Here is a 22,303-nt window from a genome sequence, read left to right on the forward strand (position 1 = left end):
AACACTTGTAAAACTTCACCTTAATACTTAATCTTTAATTTTTAACCCTAAATCTAATAGCATTAAACCTGATTTAGGATGGTTTCAAGAAGAAAAATAAGGAGTTGACCTATATAATCTGTTCAATTCGATTAAAACTCAAATTGATTTTTTTCCAAGATTTTACTTTAAAAAATTAAAACATTGATTTGCCTTTGTCAACCCGGTTAATCGATAACACGGACCTTGAGTCAAATTATGAGCTGGGCTGTGTATCATTAGTTCATTACTATGGTTAAAACTGGTTCAACTATAGTTAGAGGCTTAGAGCTAAAAAATGAAAAATAATCATTCTTTGAGGACTTTGTTCGGACATCAATAAAACTTTCAAAACCCAAATTGAAACCCTTAACAAGGTGATGCAGCCCATTCATTTTAGCCCATTAACGTAAAACCCCACACCCTCTAGGGAACTCCCTTGCTTCTCCTGCGAGAGCTAAACGCACTGAACAGCGAACTAAAACCAAGGGTGGCCTCCATTGATAGAGAAGCGAACCCAAGATACATTACCAACACTTGCACAAGCAAATAGAGCTAGAGATGATGCAGAGATTCAAGGGATTGATAAAGTTAAAGCAAGCTAGAAATGGGCTTCTTTCTTATCAGAGAAACTTCTCTGCTTTACCTTACGATGCTCAATATGATGATCCTCAAGACCAGGTCAGTCTGTCAGTCTCTTTGTATATGTTTTTGTTCTGAAAATCTTGCACCCAATTGAAAGTTTAAGTCTTTTAGCTTAACGTTTTGGTCTGTGTACGTTTTGTGTGTATGGCATTTGGTTTTCTACTGAGAATTGGTTCATTTATGAAGAGAAGACTCTCAAGAATGGGGCTTTTTTTTCTAAAGTTTTTTGTATCCAGTTGAAAGATTGAGGCTTTTAAGTAGAAAGTTTGTCTTCTAAGTTCGAGCTTCAATACTTGATCTTTGTGTATGTTGTGCGCGCACGCCAATTGGTTTTGTGTTGAGAATTTGTTCGTTTATTAAGAGCAAATTAAGAAGAATGGAGCTTTTTGTTTATTCGTTAAAAAATACTCGCACGCAATTGAGAGTCTATTTATCATTTTCGGTCTTTCTGTTTTTTCTTTCATCTTCGGGTGCAGGCTTTCTTGTCCTCCTTTATTCTAGATAGGAGTGCCCACGAATTGGCTTCGAGTCTTTCTGTTAATTTAATGCCGGAATTCCTCTCACTTCCCAAATGAAACAGAACCAAAGTCAAGACAATTTAGCAGGATAATGGGGGAACCCTATGATAGAATCTTCTAGGTGTCTGCCTTCTGTCAGAGGAGATCTTTGGAGTTTCCCTGAAAATAATCAGCTCTGGTGGTTCTTGCTTGAGCCAGCGGAGATGACACCAAAAGTGAAGTAGCTTTTGGGCTTTCTTCTGTCTCAGACCCACAAAATGACCTGTGCTGTGTCAGCACAAGCATACGGAGGGTTTCCCTTTGTTGGAGTCTTTACCTTTCGCACCCAATTGAGAGCCTGGGTCTTTTTAGTGCAAGGTTTTGATCTTTTTTGCTCAATAATTTGTTCTTTGTGTATGTTCAGTGTTTATGAAATTTGGTTTTGTTTTGAGAAATGGTTTATTTATGTGAAGAAGACTCATGAGAATGGAGCTTTTGTTTAGCTGTTTAGAAATGCTTGTGCCCAGTTGGAAGTTTTTTTTTTTTTTTTTTAATTTGTTTTTTGTGTGTGTTGAGTGCGCTCACCATTTGGTTTAGTTTTGAGAAATGTTTTATATGTGAATAATTTTTTTTTTTTAAAAAGAGCTTTTTGTTTTTTTGGGTGGTAAATTTCAGGTTTTGGTTGAAGGAAGAGCGAAATCAAGAGCAGCCATTCTTAATAGACCAGCTTCTCGCAATGCTCTCACAATTCCAATGGTTTGCTCTTGTTTTCTTCGTTTGTTCTGCTTGCTCGTTAGCGTTCTATAGTAGCTATGTGGAAAATTTGAAAATGAGTTGAAGGTCTTTTGCTTGGTAGGTGGCTCGGTTGAAGAGACTGTATGAATCATGGGAAGAAAACCATGATATTGGATTTGTCTTGATGAAGGTATAGAGCTTTGACTTTACTTAAGAACATATCCTATAAACATGTTTTCCAAATGTTTTTACTTTGTTGTAGGAGATGTTTTTGAAAATTTGACACTATTTTTTCTGCTCCAATTTGGTCATGCTTAGTGTTTAACCTGCTTTCTTCATATCTTATGAAGGGTAGCGGCAAGGCTTTCTGTTCCGGTTCAGATGTCATTTCCCTTTGTGAGTTGTTAAATGAAGGTGGGTTTCATGCTTTTGCACATGTGCACACCCACACACATGCACATATGTACAGTTAGTGTGTCCGTGTGTCTATCTCACGAGTTCTTGAGCCACAAGGCTATGTCCATGGAATTTTGAATGAGCCACATTCCATCATATACATTAGGGATCCTTTCTCGATGTTATAGTTAAGAGAGATTGTTCAAACTTCAAAGGCCAAAATAAATCTGTCTTCTGGTACCTGACTACAGTACACTGATCAAATGTGTTTGCACTGCACAAAATTCTGCAGAGGTAGAATGGTTGGTGGTTTTAGAACTGATTGATATGACGGGGCCCTGATTTTGGACATAACTGTTTTACTCCATCTGTTTCATTCTTTTGATCACCTGGCAATAATTACTGACTCATAACCTTTTATAACATTTCATTTCTCTCCTTGTTCAACTTTGATACTGTTATGTCCAAAATCTGTCTTCTGGTACCTGACTACAGTACACTGATCAAATGTGTTTGCACTGCATAAAATTCTGCAGAGGTAGAATGGTTGGTGGTTTTAGAACTGATTGATATGATGGGGCCCTGATTTTGGACATAACTGTTTTACTCCATCTGTTTCATTCTTTTGATCACCTGGCAATAATTACTGACTCATAACCTTTTATAACATTTCATTTCTCTCCTTGTTCAACTTTGATACTGTTAGGGTTGCTTCTTATTCAGATGCAGCCTTTGCTTCACATTTACAAATAGTCATGATACTGACATTGTTGCTGATACACTTCCGAACTGCATTTTGATCATGTACAGGAAAGATGGAAGAATGCAAAACATATTTCCAGACATTGTATAAGTTTGTCTACCTACAAGCAACATATTTGAAGCCAAATGTGAGAATACAACCTCTTAGAAAATCTCTATGTAGAGCTCAATCAGTTTTGAGCTAAGTAATGGTATCTGGGTACTCTAATATCTTGCTATGTTTCTGCTGCTAAAGTTTATGGATGAAATCTTGTTATCATGTAATAAGAGTACAATTTTTTTCATAGAACGACATTTGTGGGTAGCTTTAAACTGGTCATCATTTAATTTACTTTCCTATTGTTATACATTCTTTCAGGTGGCCATCTTGGATGGTTTCACCATGGGATCTGGGGCTGGAATTGCAGTGCCAGGAATGTTTCGTGTGGCAACTAATAAAACTGTAAGTGACTAGTGCTACAGACTAACATCTGAATGAAACATTATTAATTTTCTTGAACTTGAGTCAGACAACTTTGAAATTGTGCGTTCCCTTGTATCATATCAATGTAGGTGCCATGGTTTTTATGTTGCATAAAACACATTCAGGTGAAGTGCTTCTTAACTATTCTTATGGTATGCAGGTTTTTGCTCATCCAGAGGCTCAAATAGGTTTCCATCCTGATGCAGGGGCCTCCTTTTATCTTTCTCGCCTACCTGGTTACTTAGGTAACACCAGACTATCTCTGCTTTTGAATATGCATTATTTATCATATGTTCTGTTCGATATCATACTTTTATTTTCTTGTGAACCAGAATTTTTTCCCTTTGTTTTGGGCACAATGTTGGTATTCAGTATTCTTTGTTTCAGGGGAATACTTGGCTCTAACGGGAGACAAGCTTAATGGTGTAGAAATGATTGCTTGTGGCCTTGCTTCTCACTATGCATTACATGAGGTCTGTATTCACTGCAATCTACTACTTGATTCCTTCTTTTTTACTCTTTGTCTGCATCCGTAAATGTTGTGTAGCCTATAATAACATCTTCCTTGACAGAGACTTGATTTGATTGAAGAACGTCTCGGTAAACTGATCACAGATGAGGCTACTGTCATAGAGACTTCTCTTGCACAATATGGTGACCTTGTCTATCCAGATAAGACAAGCGTCCTTTACAAGTAATGTCTCCTTATGCATTTTCTTACCTTTTTACTTTGTATCCTGTTGTGTTGATTTAGTTCCTCCACAATTGCAATATTAGTTCGTATAGTATTGATCATTAAATGCATTACAGTTGAAAACTCTTGCAAGTTGCAATATCTATCTATCTGGGGGAAAAATCATTAATTTGACAGTGATGACATATAAGCATTCTTACAAGACATCATAACTGAGCCACTGAGATTGGGCCAGTGGTAAGGGGGTTGGGTGGTTTCTTAGGTGGTTCTAGGTTTTGTTTCTTGTAGCATTCATAAACAAAAGAAAAAAGAAAAAAAGAAAAAGAAAAGGCATCATAACTTTATACATGAAATGGAACATGTAACCTGTATGTCCAACTTACTTTATTTCCCCATTTCCATCCTTTGTTGTTGTTTCAGGATCGAGACAATTGATAAATGTTTCAGCCATGATACAGTTGAGGAAATTGTTGATGCACTGGTAAGCTTCATTTTCTATGCAATGCCCTTTGTGCTGCAGTCGTGTGTCTGACATTTGAACCTTTATTTTCTCAGGAAAATGAGGCAGCCAACTCTTATAATGAGTGGTGTAAAAATGCCATCAGCAAAATAAAAGAAGCCTCACCACTGAGCTTAAAAGTTACATTGCATTCGGTAGGTTAATGATGCTTCACAACTATGGTGGTGTCTATTGTAATTCATAGGGTTGACTTCAGTTTCTTTGGCATTTAGATACGAGAAGGTAGATTTCAATCTCTCGATCAGTGTCTTGCTCGTGAATATCGAATGTCACTCGCTGGAATGTCCAAACGAGTGTCTAATGATTTCTGTGAGGTAACTTCTTCTTCTCTCCCGCTCTCTTTTAATTTTCGCTTTCCTCTTTGCATATTTGTTTTACATGCTGCAAAACATTTTGAAGATCCAATCTATTGTAACTGGTTGAATTCTGCTTTTTCATAGGGTGTTCGTGCTCGGCTAGTAGACAAGGATTTTGCTCCAAAGGTACTGAATCCACTTATCATCTTACTTTCTCATATGATTGTTCTTACTCCAATTAGTAAACTGTTTCCCATCTGAAAATGCAGTGGGACCCTCCAAGTTTAGAAGAAGTAAGCAAAGACATGGTGGATGGCTATTTCTCCCCTCTTGGGGAGCTCGAACCAGAGTTGGAGCTGCCAACAGCATTGCGAGAACCTTACATCTGAGTGATAAACCCATACAAGCTTCAAGAGGAATTTCGGATGCAGGATGCAAGTGGCCAGGATCGTTTACAAGCAGTAATGGATGAGGGTCCTTGAAGACACAGGTGATCCCAGGATCGTATTGTAGCTTTGTATTACTTGCTGGCTCCATTGTTGCAGGATGAATGGAAACTTGGCCCTTTTAATGTTTTCCTTGGAATAGGTTATCATATTATTTGTTATACAAGCTATGCCAACAGTTTCATGGCCACTATTTCAAGGCCTTTTTTTTCTCTGTTAACTCATAAGATTTTGCAGAGACGATAGAACTTTTGTTTCCTTTCACCTGTTCCATGGATCATATGATTCAACAAGAAAAAGTCCAGTCCATGATTTCATGATCATATATAGATTACAAATCTATGGTTCATATCATTAGGCAGACGCTTCTACCTTAGCATCACAAAATAAAACGACTAATCATTCAACACCTCACTAGGACAAAAAACTCGCGAGGCAAAACGACCAGTCATTTGAGCTGTGATTATTAAAACTGCCTTGCCACGAGGCTGGGGTCAGTCATCAGTGGAGGTTGTTTCAAGGATTGTTTTTTAAATTTTTTTTAAGCAATATTTTTTTAATTTAATTTATTTAAATTTTATCTATAATGACATTATTTCATTTAAAAAACCGAAGTTTTAGAATTGACAAGGATTGATCTTAGCAAGAGATGATTTTTTTTTTTTTTAATGAAGTCTAATAAGACATTATTCTTGTATGGATAAACTCATGTCCATACATTTATGGTTTAAAACTAGATTGGAGTTTCATGTTATGCTGCGGGTAAATGTTTTTTTTTTCTAAGATAAAAACAGGATACTAAGGTGATACTTGTTAATAAAGTAAAATAAAATTAAGAGTTGACTCATTAATTCAATTGAATTTAATAAACTCGACTAAGTTAATAATATGAATAAAAAAAAAATACAATGATAGTAAATAAACTAGAAAAAAAATTGACAGTGAAAAAAAGGTAAAAAAATCTACGCACGCTTAATATGTAGATCGATTGTGAAGTTGTGATAACCTCATAAAAAACAAATTGAATAAAACCATGAAGCTCAATTATCAAACAATCTAACATTGAAAGGTAAAATTAAAAAAAAAATTATTAAAAAAAAAATCCGAGTCAAACAAAGTTAACCTACTAACCTAGCAATCATGGGATAATCCTATAGAAAGGAAAGCATAAAACCAATTGTCAATCAATCAAATATTAAATAATAAAATTAAAATAACAAATCATTTTTTTCTTTCCAGAAAGCAAATGGTGAAGGATCTTATCTAACAATAAACCAAAAAAGGGATCTCAATTTCAATAAATGAGGAACACAATAATCCCATAGAAAAAAAGGGATCAAATTTCAATTTCTAGCAAATAAGATATTGTATGAAAAAATTAAAGAAAAAAAATATAATCCAAAAAAGGTTGAAGAAATCCACTCCAATCCCTCCCGAGTCAACATGCAAAAACTGCAACCTAGTTTTGAGACCGGGGTAATCCTATTGAAAATAAATTGAATAAAATCATGAAACTTAATTATCAAATAACTCAATATTAAAGGGTAAGATAATCTGAATTATTTTTAAAATGAATGGAAAATTCAATAGAAAGCAAATAAAGAAAAAACAAAGCTCAATTTCCAATTAAATAAATCTTGAAGGATAATACTAAAAAACATGAGTTTAAAAAAATAATCAAGCAAACCTGGGTTAATCTTTTAAACTCGCAATCAGTGAAATTTTAGACATCGGCTCATTCAAGAAACTCAATTCCTAATCAATTTAATATTGAAAGATAAAACTGAAAAAAAATATCAATTTTAAAAAAATTATTAAAGTAAAAAATAACAATGAAAATAATGATGATCAAATTTAATAGGAAGAAAAACTAAAGGAGGGTGAAATCCTAAAAAAAACCTATCTTAAAAATTATCTCAAATAAAACAAATAGCAATCTAAAGAAAAATGACTAAATATAATATATGAAGAAAATTAAAGAATGATGAAAAAAAAAAAAATTAAAAAATATTTAATATAAAACAAATATTAATAAAAAAAAAATATAATATATATATATATATATATATAAACAAATTGAATGACTACTTTGAAATTTTAGAGAGTTAGAATCTAGGAGAATAGAGAAAATAAGATAAAAAAAGAAATGGCCATCAATGTTAAACCAAAAATTCGTTGACTACATGTGCTACTCATGAACAGAGGAGTCATTGAGATAATTTGAACGTCGCCTTGAAAGCTAATATTTGGCTGTCAGGAGATGCAAGACATATCGCCCGAAGAGCACAACCATTACCAATGTGTCAACTACTTTTTTTTAATAATATAAAAAAGTCTAAATGAACTTGATTATAACCCAAAAAAAAAGTTAATAAATATGAAAACACCTTGGATGCAAGTTAAAAAAATTAATTTTAAAAGTTATTTAGTCATTTCACTATAATTAAAATATTAAAAAGACAAAATAGCCCCTTAACCCAAGTTTAATGGTTTTTTTGTTTGCTTATAAGGATAATTAGCCAGCACTAAAAAAATATAACAAGATCAATTTAATAATAACCAATTGATCATGTAAAGGAAATTGTATTACCCCTCATAATAAGTCAGTTGATTTTGTCCAAAAAAAAAATTATTATTATTGTATTGTTCTAATATATGATACAATGTGTTTAGAGCCACAATAATTTACTTATCCTTTTTAATTTTAAAAAAATTATAATATTACCACTAATAATTAATTATTAAATAATTTATTTTTGAATTTGTTTTTTGAGTTTCTTCTAATAAGATGTTATAAAAAATATATGGAGTTTGAGAGGAAATGAAATAAGAAAAAGATGAGGAAAAATAAAATTATAAGAAATTATTTATATATATATATATATATATATATTTAGTTATTTAGTAGCAAGCATAAAAAAATTGAAAAGGATTAATTACTCGATCTAACCTTAATACTTTTTCAATTTTTTTTATCTCTATTTAAAACAATTTTGTATTTGAATATACATTACATTTTTAATATATCTTTATAGCAAGATTTTTAAGCTAGCTTATCATAATTAATCATTTGCATATAAGAAATATATAATTTGAAAACTTTTTTTTCAAAACTAAAAGTATAATATTAGAAAATTATAGGGGCAGGAGTATAATATAGTTCAACCCTTCCTGTCTCGTTGAAGCAAAAAACAGTTTCAGCCTTGCGGGAGACCTGCCATGGCGCATTAGAGCCTGCAAATGATACCAGAAAGGAAAAACCCTTTTGATTTTCTTCATGAATACTCAGTTGAAGAAGAGAAATCTAATCCAATTCTACCTTATCCAATCCATTCTCAGACAAAACTCTCTCCGACAACTTCGTACCAAGCCAACCCATCATCACAATGACAAATACAGAACTAGAAGCACAGAAGAAGACAACCAACAAGACGACTTATTCTTGTACAAAAGCAAAGGCCAGCACTTGCTCACTAACCAGAGGATTCTAGACTCTATTGTTAGAAAATCTTCAGTAAACCCTACCGACACTGTCCTCGAAATTGGACCAGGAACTGGAAACCTCACTCTTAAGCTTCTTGATGTTGCTTCGAAGGTTGTTGCTGTTGAAATTGATAAAAGGATGGTTGAGGTTCTTAATAAACGTGTGAAGGACCATGGATTCGAAGATAAACTGAGTGTGAGTTTGGTTTGTATGCAAGTGTTTGATAAAATACCTGAAAGAAGTTGTTTTGTGAGGACTAAAGTTTTATGTTTTTGGAAATGGGTTTATCGGTTTCCTTTGTTATTGATTTATTATGCTTTTACAGTGAGAACGATTTTATCTTTATTGAGAAAGGCGTGATGGGTTTCTTTTTAGTATTAATTTATTGTGCACTTACAGTGATTGAAATGTAGTCTTTTGGAGAGTGGACTGGTGGGTTTCTTCTGTTATTAACTTATGTCGTTGTTTTGGAAATGGTTAAAGTTTAACCTTTTGGGGAATGGCTTAATGGGGTTTTGCAGGTTATTCGAGAGGATGCATTGAAGGCTGAGTTTCCCAAATTTGATCTTGTTGTGGCCAACATTCCTTATGGGATATCTTCGCCTCTCGTGGTTAAATTGGTGTATGGGGCGAATCCATTTCGAAGTGCCACACTTCTTCTTCAGAAAGAATTTGCACGGCGGTTGTTGGCAAAGCCTGGAGATTCTGAGTTTAATAGATTGGCTGTGAATGTGAAGTTGGTAGCAGATGTGGAGTTTGTGATGGATGTAAGCAAGAGGGATTTTTTCCCCGTTCCAAAAGTTGATTCTTCTGTGGTTATCATTCGGCCAAAAGATCATATTCCTGATGTGAATCTTGATGAATGGCGGGCATTCACGAAAAATTGTTTTGGGAAGAAGAATAAGACTTTGGGGGCAACATTTAAGCAGAAGAAGAAGGTGATAGAACTATTCAGATTATCGAAAATGACGAGCTCTAATGGAGAAGAAATTAACAGGAACCAGTATGTTTGTGCGGATGATGATGGGGACAATGAGGAGGAGAGTGATGGAGAAGAGTGCCATTCATCTTCTTGCGCAGATAGAGAGTTGCTTTTGTTCAAGGAGAAGATCATTGAGGTTCTAAAAGCTGGTAGTTTTGAAGATAAGAGACCTTCAAAGCTGTGTAACGAGGAGTTACTGTGCTTACTTTCCATGCTCAATCAATCTGGAATATACTTTCATGAGCAAACAAAGCCAAGGAATGTAGATAATGTAGCATTTGCTGCTGCTTACAGTTGATGATAATACCTTCTTATTACTGTCCTGCTCTTCTCGATGCTTGTTTTTAAACCACTCTTGTTAAGTTCTACTTTCTGCTTTTCCTTTTGTTGAAAAGAAATCAGACTTGTATTGTCCCTCTGCTAAGAGGGTTGATTTGGGTCAACCAGTTACGCCAGCTTAATAATGACTATACTATTGCCAATTCATGAAACCTGTATGGTGGTTTCAGATTGTGACACTAATAAAGCTGAAGAACCCGGCGTATGACCTTTTCAATTCCCATGATTCAGACATGATCTCTCCAAGATGAATGGAATTTACTGATTTACAATCCCATCATGGGATATCGAACTAAACAACAATCAAGTGCGTTCAGGATTCAAAAAAGATGAGAGAATAGAACTTCTGAAATTTCATTGAAACTCGAAATGAGAAAGTTCATATAATTTCCATGAAAAACAACCTGATAATTCTATAATTTGCATCAACTGCTACAAAATTTTGTTCCTCAGCGAGGCTTGAGATCAATTCCAATGCTAAGAAGGGTTTGAGCTGATTCTAATGCCTGCTCACCTCCAAGCTTCGAGATCTTCTCACCCATCATATCTACTTCACCGTCTACTGAGCACCTGCTCGAGGGCATTCGACTAGATAAGCTTCTGTTTTTCTTGCAGCGGGCATCATCTGTGGAAGCAGCTGGGGAAATAAGACGACTTTCTGAACATTGTCTTTTCTTAGGTGCTGGCATATCATGGTCATGTTTCCCTTCGTATGTTACTGTGGTGGATGTGGCATCATCTGTGGCCCTCTCAACATGCTTATGAGCAGGGCATGCTGAAGATGAGCATCTGTAATAGCTCCTAACATTTCACCAAGGGATTGATAAGATTAAAAGTACCGAAGATAAGAGATCCACATAAAAGTAATTTGAGAAAATCTTGATTGGGCAAACTTAGATTGGCTGGGAAAAGTTTTCTCAGTGCCATGCATGTGGAGATTGGAAAAAGAAATGACAACACACGAAGTCCTATGCTATTTATGCCTACATAAGCAAAAGGAGTGCAAATTCTACCTTACTAATGAATTCCCCTTCAACATTTTCTGACCATACTTGCGCCATCGATAGCCATCATTTGAGCTTCCGTCATCAGAAACAGTGTGTATAATGATTTCAGGCTCCTTCATAGTTTTCCAGACAGGAACTGAACATGGTGCACTTCTTTCTTTAATCCTGCTTGTTGACCAATTGAATTGAATTAGAAAACTCAAAACTAAAATCTAAGGTTCAAGAGAACCAAATTCCGCAAAGGACATGCCTTATTTTCAGTCGTGGTTCAGCACCATGTTTCTCCTGAACCTGAGTACTAGCAATCCCACAGGAGCCATTTTGTTGGGGTCCCACTGCACTTGAACCAGAGCTGTAAAATGGTATTCATGATGAAAGCGACAATATTAGCAAAATAAAACATCTGTCATTTTAAACTATCATGTTACTCAAATAACTTGCCATCGTTTTGACTCTGTCTCATCATCACTTTTCTCTTTAATCCTAGCTCCAGCATTTCCATTTGAAATGCTTGAACTCTGTTGTTCTGATTCAGGCACATTGAGAGATGAATGTCTGCCATCAGCTGAACAGACAGAAATATCTAACCCTACTAACTTCTGAACCGAAGGATCTACAACTTGACTGCCTATGGTATGCTTAGCAGATGATACAACCCTGATGCGTTTCTCTTGAGGAGGATCATGATGGTGGTCACCTATATAAACAACATCAACGACACGACCAGATCGATCACAATGTTGAACCTTCTTCTTAGCATGGCAACTAGAATAGACACATCTATAGTAGCTTCTCAAATTTTTAGAACCCTTCACCAGCTTCCGGCCATACTTCCTCCAGTTATAGCCATCAGCAGGGGGTGATTCCACAACGTGTGGATGTCTGGTCTCACAGTCAGAATTTTTCTGGTTTATTACTAGCCCAAGTGCACGCATTGACATTGGCTTTTGTGGTACAGATGCTGAATATGGGACAGATATTACAGCTGGTGTAAGTGACAATACTTCACTAGAAGTATTTGCACATTCAGCTTGATGTTCTAACTGTACCCGGTCTGCTTCAGGTTTTGTCCCCGCACAAGCATCCTGTTGGAACATCTCATTTCCCCCCTGCAAATCAATTATTCTTATATAATTGACTATATAAACATTAAAAAGAAAACAAAACTCACATCAAGCTTTTTGCGATTTGGGCAAGCAACACATTTAAATTTTTCTCTCATGGATTCTCTATAGTCTATATTAATACTAATTATCAATGATCATTATAAAGGTGTTATCAACAAACCAACACAATCATTCCAAAATATACAAAACTAAACATAAAGCCTCATCATTTGTCCGCACTTCAAACCAGCCCCCTTCTTATTAATCAATGTTTCCCAGCAAACTCAACCAATTTCGTACATAAAAATGAAAAAAAAAATAAACCCAACACAGAAAACAACCCAGTATACCAGCTTTTAAAGAGAAAAACAAATTCTTGATTAGAAACTACACAAGAATTTCAATCATTATAAACAAAAACAAAAGAAGAAACCCCACAACACAAATAACAAACAACAGCCAGATGAGTTCATCTATACACATAGAAGTTGATAAAACACATTAAGTGTATGAAAAGAGTATAAAGACAAGGTAGAAGAACCTGAAATCCAACTGGTGAATTGGAAATAACTTTTTTGAGTGACTGGGAAAAAGAAGAGCAATCACAGTTAAAGCCAATATTAGAATCTTCTTTAGGATCTTTGTTCTGTTCTTGCATGGTTCTTTGATGTAGTGGTTTATATTAAAATGTGAGTGTTCGAAAGAAACATAACAAAAATGAAAGACAGGAGAGTTTTGTCTGTCTAAAACGGGGGTCTAGGATTTGGTTATACAGGTGGTGGGGGAACATCTGTGCTTTTTGTTTCCTTTTTGACTCCTGTTGACCTGACCAGGCGGTTTTGTATTTGACTTCCACTTTAGGGTTTTGACCATGACTTTGCTAGATAGCTCTATTTGTTTATTATTCATTCATTCTTCCAAGTTGTAATTTTGAATTCTTTTTCACTTGTTTCTTAAAATAATACCACAGGACAGGGAAGGTTTTGCCTTGGTGGACTAACCTGAGTCATCTATCCATATGATTTCTGCGATGATGAATGGCCAACAGCGATAACATGTTCAAATCCTACAAACTCGTTAGGATCAAACCACGACATAATTTTTCGTTTGATAATGATTTGGATGACCATCCTAGTTGATAGGTTTTGTCGTACAACCACACTGGTTCAAATCCCACCAACTCATTGCAGTCTTGCTATAAGATGAAAATTTCTTAAGATTTTTTCTTCTGGACTTTAGGTAATATGGCTTTATTCGAATTGAAAACTCAAAACAGCACATGTTGAGGTCAAGAGCATTTATGAAACTTTCACAGATGCATGAGAACGATGACGGTTCGGCTAAAGAGTAATAGGTTTCAAGATTTGCAGGCTATACCATTCATGATTCAAAATATAGAACCCGAGTTTACGCTCCTAGTCCATCATCATTTCATGGTTAGAGACTAAATGATAAATGGTCCCAGATAGGGGAAAACATTGTAACTTGCAATCACTAGATAAAGGAACCTGGCTTACTACTTGTATATGAACTGATCAAACCATACCATCCATGTAGTACTTGACCATACCATACACAGATTCAGGGAACATAGCTTTGAAAAACATATCCTGCATGTTCGAAACTTCCATAAACATGAAGGCGACCGGAAGAAACACCAAAATAAGAGCTCAAGAAACCCTGGTATCAAATTTCAAACTTATGCCCATGCTGAAAAGCTCCTGGCACAACAACTTCGCCCCATAAGGTACACTAACCTTAATAAGGTCATCAACAGACTCACAAACCCGGCAATAGGGACCCCTAATCTTGCGGCCACCAGGCACAGCCCGTTGGATCACATTGGCCACATTTTTGCATTTCTGGCAGATATGCATTTCAGAGGAGTCACTGAGAGTAAAAAGGCGTTCATGCAGGTTTGCAGATGCACCATGAGCTATGAGGCAGTCACGCTCCATCTCACCGAACTTGATGCCACCAAAACGCTTGCGGTCTGCAACTGGCTGTCTTGTAAGTGGGTGTACTGGTCCAGTGTTGCGAAATTTTACTTTGTCTTCAGCCATGTGGACCAGCCGCTGATAGAATGTTGGACCCATAAATATGAGAGAACGGACCATTTCACCAGTTCGACCATTGTAGACTCTTTCATTTCCCCATCTTGAAAAATTAGCCCTGTTGTACATATTCAACAGATTGTCGCTCTCAGAATAACTTGAAAACAAAAACGAGATCATGAACAAAAGGAGAGGACAGGAACTTGAAACAGACAACAGCATGAAATTTAACAATGACATATGCCTGGAAATTGTAGTCTGCTACAAAATGAGACAGCATTGACTTTTATTTTTTAATTCTAAAGCATTCTCGGATAAAATGGAAGTTGAAAGAAATTATGCATCAACATTTACAAATGGCTCAATTACAGAGCATAGAGTGGTGTCTGTGAACGCAACATCACCTGTGAAGCTGGTCTATGATGTCATCAACCGAGAGAGTGGAGAAAGGGGTAGCGTATCTCTTTGAGCCACCACAGGCAATTCCCTTTCCTAAAGCAGCCTCTAATAGTTGACCAGGAGTTTGTCGTGACGGAAACGCATGTGGGTTTATTACAATATCAGGAACAACTCCTTGAATTGTGAAAGGGAAGTTCTCCTGAGACTCCAAGAAGCCCAGAACACCCTTTTGCCCATGCATGCTTGAGAACTTGTCTCCAAGACAAGGAGATCGAACCTGCAACAGCAATTCGAGAACATCACCAATGACAGGAAATGCAATTTAAGAACTTAATACAACCAAGCAAAAGAACATCAATAATATGCAAAACACACCCACTCACACACATGTACATTTGGTTCAAAAGGACAATGGGTTTACACCCAAGGAAAACCAACCCCAGAAGCATCCGCTAACTATAAATTCCATAAAATAGGTCTAGAGGAAGGCAAATTCAAACACCATTGGGAGCTCTTCGCATGCTACATTTGTTTCACATCACCAGACCTTACATTTTCTACCAGTGGGACATGCATGTGTGAGCATATAGGTAGCCATGCAGAAACTGCACTTGCATGCAGACACAAACAGAACTGTCTTTGTGTTACTAAAACTTTTTTTTATGTACCTGTCTCAAAGACACCACAGCAAAATTCTTTCCCTCATCATTAGATGACAATACCACTTTCTGAACCATGCCCCTTTCCGTGTGCTTCAGTTTTACACTATGATCTGCCCCAGATTCTGCACACTTCCCTATCACAATATCACCACTTTGCATATTAGCACCAATAAAAGGAAATCCATCATCGTCAAGGCTGTCAACCCGTCCAATTTTACTTTGTATTTTCCCAAAAGTAATAGAATCCTCAGACTTCCGCCTCTTGTCAGTTAGCTCCTTGTTGTCCACCTCTGCCTTGTAGCTTCTAATGTGCTCAGAGCGAAACATACCACGCTCTAAAGAAGCACGATTCATTACCAACGAATCCTCTTGGTTGTAACCCAGATGAACATTAACTGCCACTATAGCATTCTGACCATTAAACAACTCTGGCTTTGGCAGTACTGCATTATGACCGAGTGGGTATCCTGGTTTACCGAGACAATCAGAAATCATTGTCCGAAATAGAGGCCTTTGGGGGTAATGCAATTGGTGAGACAAGGTGTCAACTCTGATGTTGGGATTTGTTGTGGAAAATCCAATAGCCTGTTGAGAATGTTTTTGAGCTTGGTACAGGACCCTTCGTGCATGGTCATGATTGGCAAAGGGAATAATTCCACAACTCAAACCTAATAGAAAGGACATGTCAAGTTCACAGTGTGTATACTTCATAGGTTGCTTCCCCTCAATATCTGCTAAAAGAAATTTAATGCCCCATGCAGTACAACAGTCCTCTTCCTCTTCTGTTCCAATAAACTCAATAATCCCCTTGTCCAGAAGAGAAGTGAAGATGTAATTTCCCCCTTTAAATGCTTTTATTTTATCCAAATTCTCAACAACTAAAAGAGGGCGTAAGATCCTTCCAGCATCAGAAAATATGCGTACTTCTCTCTGTTGTTCATCCCTTTTGATTTCCACCTACATCAGAAAACCATTACTGAAGATGTTAGGATGGCAACAAAAACAAATCAGATCAAGGAAATCCCCACAACCATCCATTTAAAGGATAAAGGAGAGTAAAATCTACAAATGCTGAATACTTTAAAATCATAAAAAGGAAAAGTATGAAAGGGACAAAACACGAGATAAGGTGACAACAATTCAGACACGCATCCAAGCAATTTCTAGAAGCGAACCGATTCCTTAAGAGGTAAAAATAATGAAGAAATCATGTGTTGACTACCTAACATCAACATTTTCTAACACTTGGTCTGGATGAGGCCTGCATGATCACTCTTCTGATGGTTCATAATTTGGACAATTGTAACAAATTGTTCATTTTAAAGGTTTTCAATAAAATCATCAACTTCTTTTTACAAGCTTCCCTCTAGTATATAATAAAACATGGGGACATTGCAAGGTCAAACATGAATATCACAAATAGCATGTATAAACAAGTTAGTTACTGCAACTTCTCAAGCCAGTCGTTATAAAGAAACAAACTATCAGTCATCACATATTTCATTTTTGACACCTTTGATCAAATTTTTGGTCTCAACAGTAGCAGCAAATTGATGATATGCATAAACTTCATTTGCTATAAATTTGGAAATAAATCATAAATTATAAATGAGACAACCTGATAGGGCAATTCTCTCCTGCGTCTCATGCTTCTTAGCTCACCAACAACCAAACAAGAATCTTCGCAGACTCCAACCCATTCGCCATTTAGAAACACCTTATGCTTCCCATCCAGTTTAGTGTAAGTATCATCAACCAGTTCCTCCATCCCACTATCAAACAATTTATCAACTAGAGATTCTGATATATTGGTACTGACAACTCCAGTGACAGCCAAGTTTTTTACAAGGCCACAGTTTTCACCATCTGGAGTAGAGAGAAAGCAAACTCTACCCCAATGAGAAGGGTGGCTGCGACCAAAAAATTATGTTACAAAAACATAGCAACCACTAACATTGGATCATCCAACAAGCACAAAGGATAAAATTTCTTGAATGATCAAATATGCATGTATTAGAGCACATGTAATCGTATAAATCAATCCTAGGAAGGAAACAGTTTATAATCATTAATATTCTTAGAAAAAGCAGATAGACATTTTAAACCAAAAATGAGAAATTTCAACTTGTTAACAAACACAGCATCAGTTTTTGAGATCACACACTCATCTACAAACAAAATGCTTATGCTCTCACTTGCAGCTAAAATATAACCCTGCATTTTGGATTTCAATCAGTCCGCCATTTCAAATTTAGAAAGCGACAAAATGAATTAAGAAAATCCATGCTGTTTGATGTCAGATTCTGCAAGAACTCAAACTCATTCCATCATAATAGCTCATAAAAACTTCCACTAATAAAAATGAATAGATTAAGCAACAAGTGAACTGATTGCTTACTGGTCAGTTTCCTCCCTAAAATCAAGGATTTCAAGATTTCCTACAGGTTATATGTTGCTAAGAACAAAAAAGAAAAACAACCAGGATACTTTCAGTTTTAGATCAGGACATATCAACATAACACAAGCTGCTATAGCAACCAGGTGTGGTCAAGACAGTTTAGCACAATAATCCATGAGCACATCTTAACCGATCAAGGAGCGGAACCTAGTTCCAGTTGTAAAGTTGATGCACCTGAATGGCAAGATGCACAGAAACAAGAACCAGTTCATAAAATATGAATAACTTACGGGTATCTGGCATCTCCAACCTTTCCTGTGTACAGAACTTGCTGCCTTGTTTTCCGCAGATCTATCATCGTTTGCAATGGATTTGCACGCCCAAGATTTCCCACAACTCCGGAAACCCTTTCCATCCACTTGAAAGGATGACACCATGCCCCAGTTGAGAATGCTCTCGTCAAACCATTGGTCACTATTGAAGCATCCAAATAGTGTTCTATTGGGTGCACATCACGGTCTCCATATAGGTCTCTCTGCAAAGCCTTAGTCATGCGCCTGAGTGCATGTGAAACATGCACTTTTAGCTCTCGTTCAAGCAACTCGCTAGCCAACTCAAACCTCTTGTTTCTAAAACTATCCCTGTTGTCACATTTCCTGTGGCCGGTATAGGCCTCCAAAAGACACTTCACCATGTATCCAAGAAAACGAGCCTTGTGCCAGCGGCTATTAAGCCTGGGAAACAGATATGCACTAATGGCATCTTCAATAGATTCTTTTGGTGGGAATCTGGTCTTTTTTAAGAGTTTATCCACATAATCAAGTGCTCTGTCCTCCCTACGAAAATGCTCACATTTCTCATCTGAATCATGAATTGAGGCAAAGAATATATTCACAATGCTGGCATCATTGCTGTCATAATCAATCAAATCTATCACTTCTTTGTCAGACCTTACACCAAGGGCAAAAAACAATATCCATAAAGGGATCTCTGTCGACAAGAAGTATACACAGAGGCCTTTCTTTTCTCCTTTAATGTATTCTAATTTAGAGAGCTCCACTAGTCTAACAATCAACCTGTTCCTCTTAACTTCAGATTTGTATGAAACGGTCCAGCCCTGATTATTTGAAATCCAAAGTCTCTTCATACAAATTTGCTCTTGTGCAATGAACACCTGCAGTAAATTGAAACAATAGGATAAATATTTTGGTAGAATTAACTTATACAATCAACAAAAGCACATTCAATAAATGTTAACTAGAGAGAGAGAGAGAGAGAGCACGTGCAAATGAAGAAAAAAAAAACAGAAAACCAATAGAATGATATAGTACGTCCTGGTGCCAGGGCTTGCTCCCCAACCTCAGAGAGAAAAAGAATAACATTAAAACGGCAAACACGTGACAAGGTCTCTCAGTCCAAATCACTGATAAACTTATATATCACTTTTCTCTTAAAGTTCTGCTGTTTTGCATTACAAGCTGCACAACTGAAGAGAAGGGAATAAATTGGTTCTGGTTGCAGTTGTTAATCAAACCATACAAACGATCAATAACAAGCATATGTTCAATTACAGCAAATACAAGCTTAGACATGATTAGGAGCTGAAAGCACAGAGGAAAAGAAAAGTAAACAGAAAACTTCAAACACACCTTCTCTGCACCTTTGATCAAAAAATAGCCTCCATGATCAAAATCGCAATCCCCCTTTTCAACTGTTGTCAGCCAGCAAAGGTCAGACTTCACCATAACAGGGATCCTTCCAATAATGATTTCCCTGTTTTCAGTATGAACAACATTCTTTTGAACAACTTTGTCTATCCCTGTCTTGAACTTGTCACTTCTACCAACAGTTTGTGTGAATACCTGACATAATTGCAAAAAAAATATAGGAGATTAAAAAACTTATAAAGGCAGAGAAAGTATACAACAATTTATGGCATCTTCATAGTTTTAGCTGAAACAATCTTGCCTAAAAGAATTGCGATGGAATGAAAACGTTATGATTGCAAAAATTGGTGCATATGCATAGATGACAGTGCAGTTCGTTTTTCTTCTCAAGTTAATAAGAGTCCACATATTTAACAGTCAATTGGTGTATCTGCAAACAAACAAACAAAAAATGATTACAAAAAAAGGAATTAATTAAAAGCAGAAAACACTTGAAAATTGAGTCTTCAAGCCATTGGTGCCTATGTGTTAAAAATGGACTACCATCACTGCCTAAGAGAAATTCTGATCATCAGCATCATTGGAAAGTTCAAGTCAACTATAGAGTTATTAGAACTAAATCAAGCTCAAAACAGTCCTGGGAACATACATCAAGGCACTTGCCCAACAGCATAAATTTTTGAAACGTGATTACGAATTCTAAGAGTCATGAAATTATCAATATGACATAGTAATATAGCAATTAAGATATATCATGAAAGAAACAGAGATCAACTCTACAGAGTTTGACATTAAAGTATCAAGAATTACCCTATCAAACACAATACAGATGGTATAACGTCAAACTGCTATCACCAATAAAAAACAGAACTGTTAGATAGAATTATGTACCTGAACATCGACATGAATTTTCATTCTCGCTGAATATGTCATATTCTGAAGTCTGGCATGTCTGGGAAACATATTATGCTCAGCATCACTTGAAGTACCACCCCAAAAACTTGGTCGATCAAGGGTGACCTTTCCAAACCTAACTGATGCACGTTTCCATTCACCATCCTTCTGCTTAGATGAGTCATATCCAGGCTCAACAGCAACCTCACCAAATGAATCAAAGACCCTCTGGAGTCCACTGTTGATGAAAGCATTATATGAGTTGATTTGGTGACTGATGAGACCATACTCATCAAAAAACAAAGATGCTGCCTTCTTACAGAAACTTTGCAAAGTTTCTTTCCCCAGTTCATTTAAGTTAGTTGTGTCCATCAAATCCTCATCCATATCCATATCCATATCATCAACCTCACCCTTACTACTCGGACCCACATCCTCCATGTAATCTGATGATGCACCCATCTAATTCAGAATCTGAGAATAAACAAATGACAGGACATCAGTGCCAAAGGTGTGATCACAACTGTGATGATTTAACCCAAATGGAAGTGGAAGCAGCATGGAACATATCAGTGAAAACAACTTAAGTTTTCAAGGCTCATTAAACAACAGATATGAGAACCATTTCCTGCTTTTATTAAGAATGTCCTCAGAACATCACTAGTACTAAAACCCAACAAGCCATTATGCCCAAGAGCCCGAGCAGCATCAACATTTCCTCCACAAATACATTTCTTCCTCTACAACAAATGCTAAGCATTTGGGGTTCACTCCGGATTCCAAACGATAAACTATTCGATCATCTAGACTTCCTTCAAAACACCTTAACACATATCGTTCATTAGAACTGTAATCAACGACCAAAAAAAAATGTGAAAAAAAAAGCGCGTACTTTTATTACATTAAAAAAAAAACAGAACTTTTAACAAAAACCCAAAAAAATATCAACAATATAACCATGTCATGCAAGAAAAGGCCCCCGTTTTTTCTCTCTAACAGTAATTTTTTCCCTTCCAACAACAGCAGAAACACAAAAACTACTACAAAACAATCTCAACCATCTGGGTTTTTCCCTAACACAACGGGACTATCATAAAAAACACTATATTTCCACTAAAATGTGTAAAAAAGAAAGAAGTAAACACCTTCACTGATCAGAGACACGACAAAGCCCCAAGAAGCTACAAGCTTTAACCAGTTTTAACAAAACAAACCCAAAATAGGAAACAGAAGGCATTAAAAATAGAGAGAGAGGAAAAAAACTTACATTAAACCCTAAAAACCCTCTTTTCTTGATCAAAGTTTGAACCTTATGGCCTTAAAATGAGTAAAAATCTCTCCTTTACACATTGCCAGTGTTGAAATTTTTAAGGGTTTTGAGTTTTGATCAAACAAAGCTCCCAGTGAGCGAGTTCACAGAGAAAAATGATTCCTTTTAGAAATTGTGGGGGTGCCCTGTCAGGTGCGCATGATTGTTTTTGGGCGTGGTCATAAAGTTTTTTTTAAAAAATGTATTAAAATAATTTATTTGTTTTTAATATATATTATATCAAAATGATTTAAAAATCCTAAAACTGGTTATAGCGTTGTGTCTAATGTTGTTCTTGGTTTGAAAAGGGGCAATATTATCATTTAGAATGCGAGTACTGATCCGGGAGGATGAGTCAAACTTAGTAAAAGACGCATGTACCCATATTATGATGAGAGTATTTGCTTGGTAATGCCGCATTTGGTGTGTGGAATAAGAGTGGAAGCATAGGGGTAGAAATGTGAAAATAAGTTTTGATTTTTTAGGATTTTTTTCTTATTTTCGACTTTGTATGATAACTTTCGATCCAG

The 22,303-nt window shown here is 36.2% G+C and overlaps 4 protein-coding genes across 4 annotated transcripts; 2 read left to right on the plus strand and 2 right to left on the minus strand.

Moving 5' to 3' along the window:
* Positions 1–427: 427 nt before the first annotated feature.
* Positions 428–5,736, plus strand: LOC118051128 (small ribosomal subunit protein mS47). The gene is made up of 14 exons (XM_035061681.2): positions 428–699; positions 1,836–1,916; positions 2,017–2,085; positions 2,246–2,309; positions 3,102–3,181; positions 3,412–3,495; positions 3,677–3,761; positions 3,904–3,989; positions 4,089–4,210; positions 4,631–4,691; positions 4,766–4,864; positions 4,943–5,044; positions 5,171–5,212; positions 5,296–5,736. The coding sequence occupies exons 1-14, from the start codon at positions 580–582 to the stop codon at positions 5,413–5,415; spliced, it is 1,215 nt and encodes a 404-aa protein (XP_034917572.1). The 5' UTR covers positions 428–579; the 3' UTR covers positions 5,416–5,736.
* Positions 5,737–8,612: 2,876 nt separating this feature from the next.
* On the plus strand, positions 8,613–10,287 carry LOC118051127 (ribosomal RNA small subunit methyltransferase, mitochondrial). Its single transcript, XM_035061679.2, has 2 exons — positions 8,613–9,151; positions 9,478–10,287. The coding sequence occupies exons 1-2, from the start codon at positions 8,750–8,752 to the stop codon at positions 10,234–10,236; spliced, it is 1,161 nt and encodes a 386-aa protein (XP_034917570.1). The 5' UTR covers positions 8,613–8,749; the 3' UTR covers positions 10,237–10,287.
* A 136-nt stretch (positions 10,288–10,423) lies between these two features.
* On the minus strand, positions 10,424–13,747 carry LOC118051126 (probable WRKY transcription factor 32). Its single transcript, XM_035061678.2, has 5 exons — positions 12,932–13,747; positions 11,726–12,393; positions 11,535–11,636; positions 11,291–11,449; positions 10,424–11,078 (listed from the first exon to the last, which is right to left on the minus strand). The coding sequence occupies exons 1-5, from the start codon at positions 13,046–13,048 to the stop codon at positions 10,727–10,729; spliced, it is 1,398 nt and encodes a 465-aa protein (XP_034917569.1). The 5' UTR covers positions 13,049–13,747; the 3' UTR covers positions 10,424–10,726.
* A 142-nt stretch (positions 13,748–13,889) lies between these two features.
* Positions 13,890–22,052, minus strand: LOC118051125 (DNA-directed RNA polymerases IV and V subunit 2). Its single transcript, XM_035061677.2, has 8 exons — positions 21,732–22,052; positions 20,462–20,938; positions 19,553–19,765; positions 18,194–19,077; positions 17,124–17,415; positions 15,512–16,462; positions 14,849–15,120; positions 13,890–14,562 (listed from the first exon to the last, which is right to left on the minus strand). The coding sequence occupies exons 2-8, from the start codon at positions 20,924–20,926 to the stop codon at positions 14,061–14,063; spliced, it is 3,579 nt and encodes a 1,192-aa protein (XP_034917568.1). The 5' UTR covers positions 20,927–20,938; positions 21,732–22,052; the 3' UTR covers positions 13,890–14,060.
* Between the last annotated feature and the right edge of the window lie 251 nt (positions 22,053–22,303).

This window comes from Populus alba, chromosome 18 (assembly GCF_005239225.2).
Source record: "Populus alba chromosome 18, ASM523922v2, whole genome shotgun sequence".
NCBI classification, from domain to species: domain Eukaryota; kingdom Viridiplantae; phylum Streptophyta; class Magnoliopsida; order Malpighiales; family Salicaceae; genus Populus; species Populus alba.

Excerpts from the sequence above, each read along its gene's own strand:
- LOC118051128 (XM_035061681.2), top strand. The coding sequence starts at position 580 with ATGATGCAGAGATTCAAGGGATTGATAAAGTTAAAGCAAGCTAGAAAT. Across the intron at positions 3,762-3,903 it reads TCGCCTACCTGGTTACTTAG|GGGAATACTTGGCTCTAACG; the intron begins GTAACACCAGAC and ends TCTTTGTTTCAG. Across the intron at positions 5,213-5,295 it reads ACAAGGATTTTGCTCCAAAG|TGGGACCCTCCAAGTTTAGA; the intron begins GTACTGAATCCA and ends CTGAAAATGCAG.
- LOC118051127 (XM_035061679.2), top strand. The coding sequence starts at position 8,750 with ATGAATACTCAGTTGAAGAAGAGAAATCTAATCCAATTCTACCTTATC. Across the intron at positions 9,152-9,477 it reads GATTCGAAGATAAACTGAGT|GTTATTCGAGAGGATGCATT; the intron begins GTGAGTTTGGTT and ends GGGGTTTTGCAG.
- LOC118051125 (XM_035061677.2), bottom strand. The coding sequence starts at position 20,926 with ATGGGTGCATCATCAGATTACATGGAGGATGTGGGTCCGAGTAGTAAG. Across the intron at positions 16,463-17,123 it reads GGAGAGAATTGCCCTATCAG|GTGGAAATCAAAAGGGATGA; the intron begins GTTGTCTCATTT and ends TTTCTGATGTAG. Across the intron at positions 14,563-14,848 it reads ATCATAGACCAGCTTCACAG|GGCTAATTTTTCAAGATGGG; the intron begins GTGATGTTGCGT and ends TATGTACAACAG.
- LOC118051126 (XM_035061678.2), bottom strand. The coding sequence starts at position 13,048 with ATGCAAGAACAGAACAAAGATCCTAAAGAAGATTCTAATATTGGCTTT. Across the intron at positions 11,637-11,725 it reads GAGACAGAGTCAAAACGATG|CTCTGGTTCAAGTGCAGTGG; the intron begins GCAAGTTATTTG and ends ACCATTTTACAG. Across the intron at positions 11,450-11,534 it reads GAACCACGACTGAAAATAAG|GATTAAAGAAAGAAGTGCAC; the intron begins GCATGTCCTTTG and ends GTCAACAAGCAG.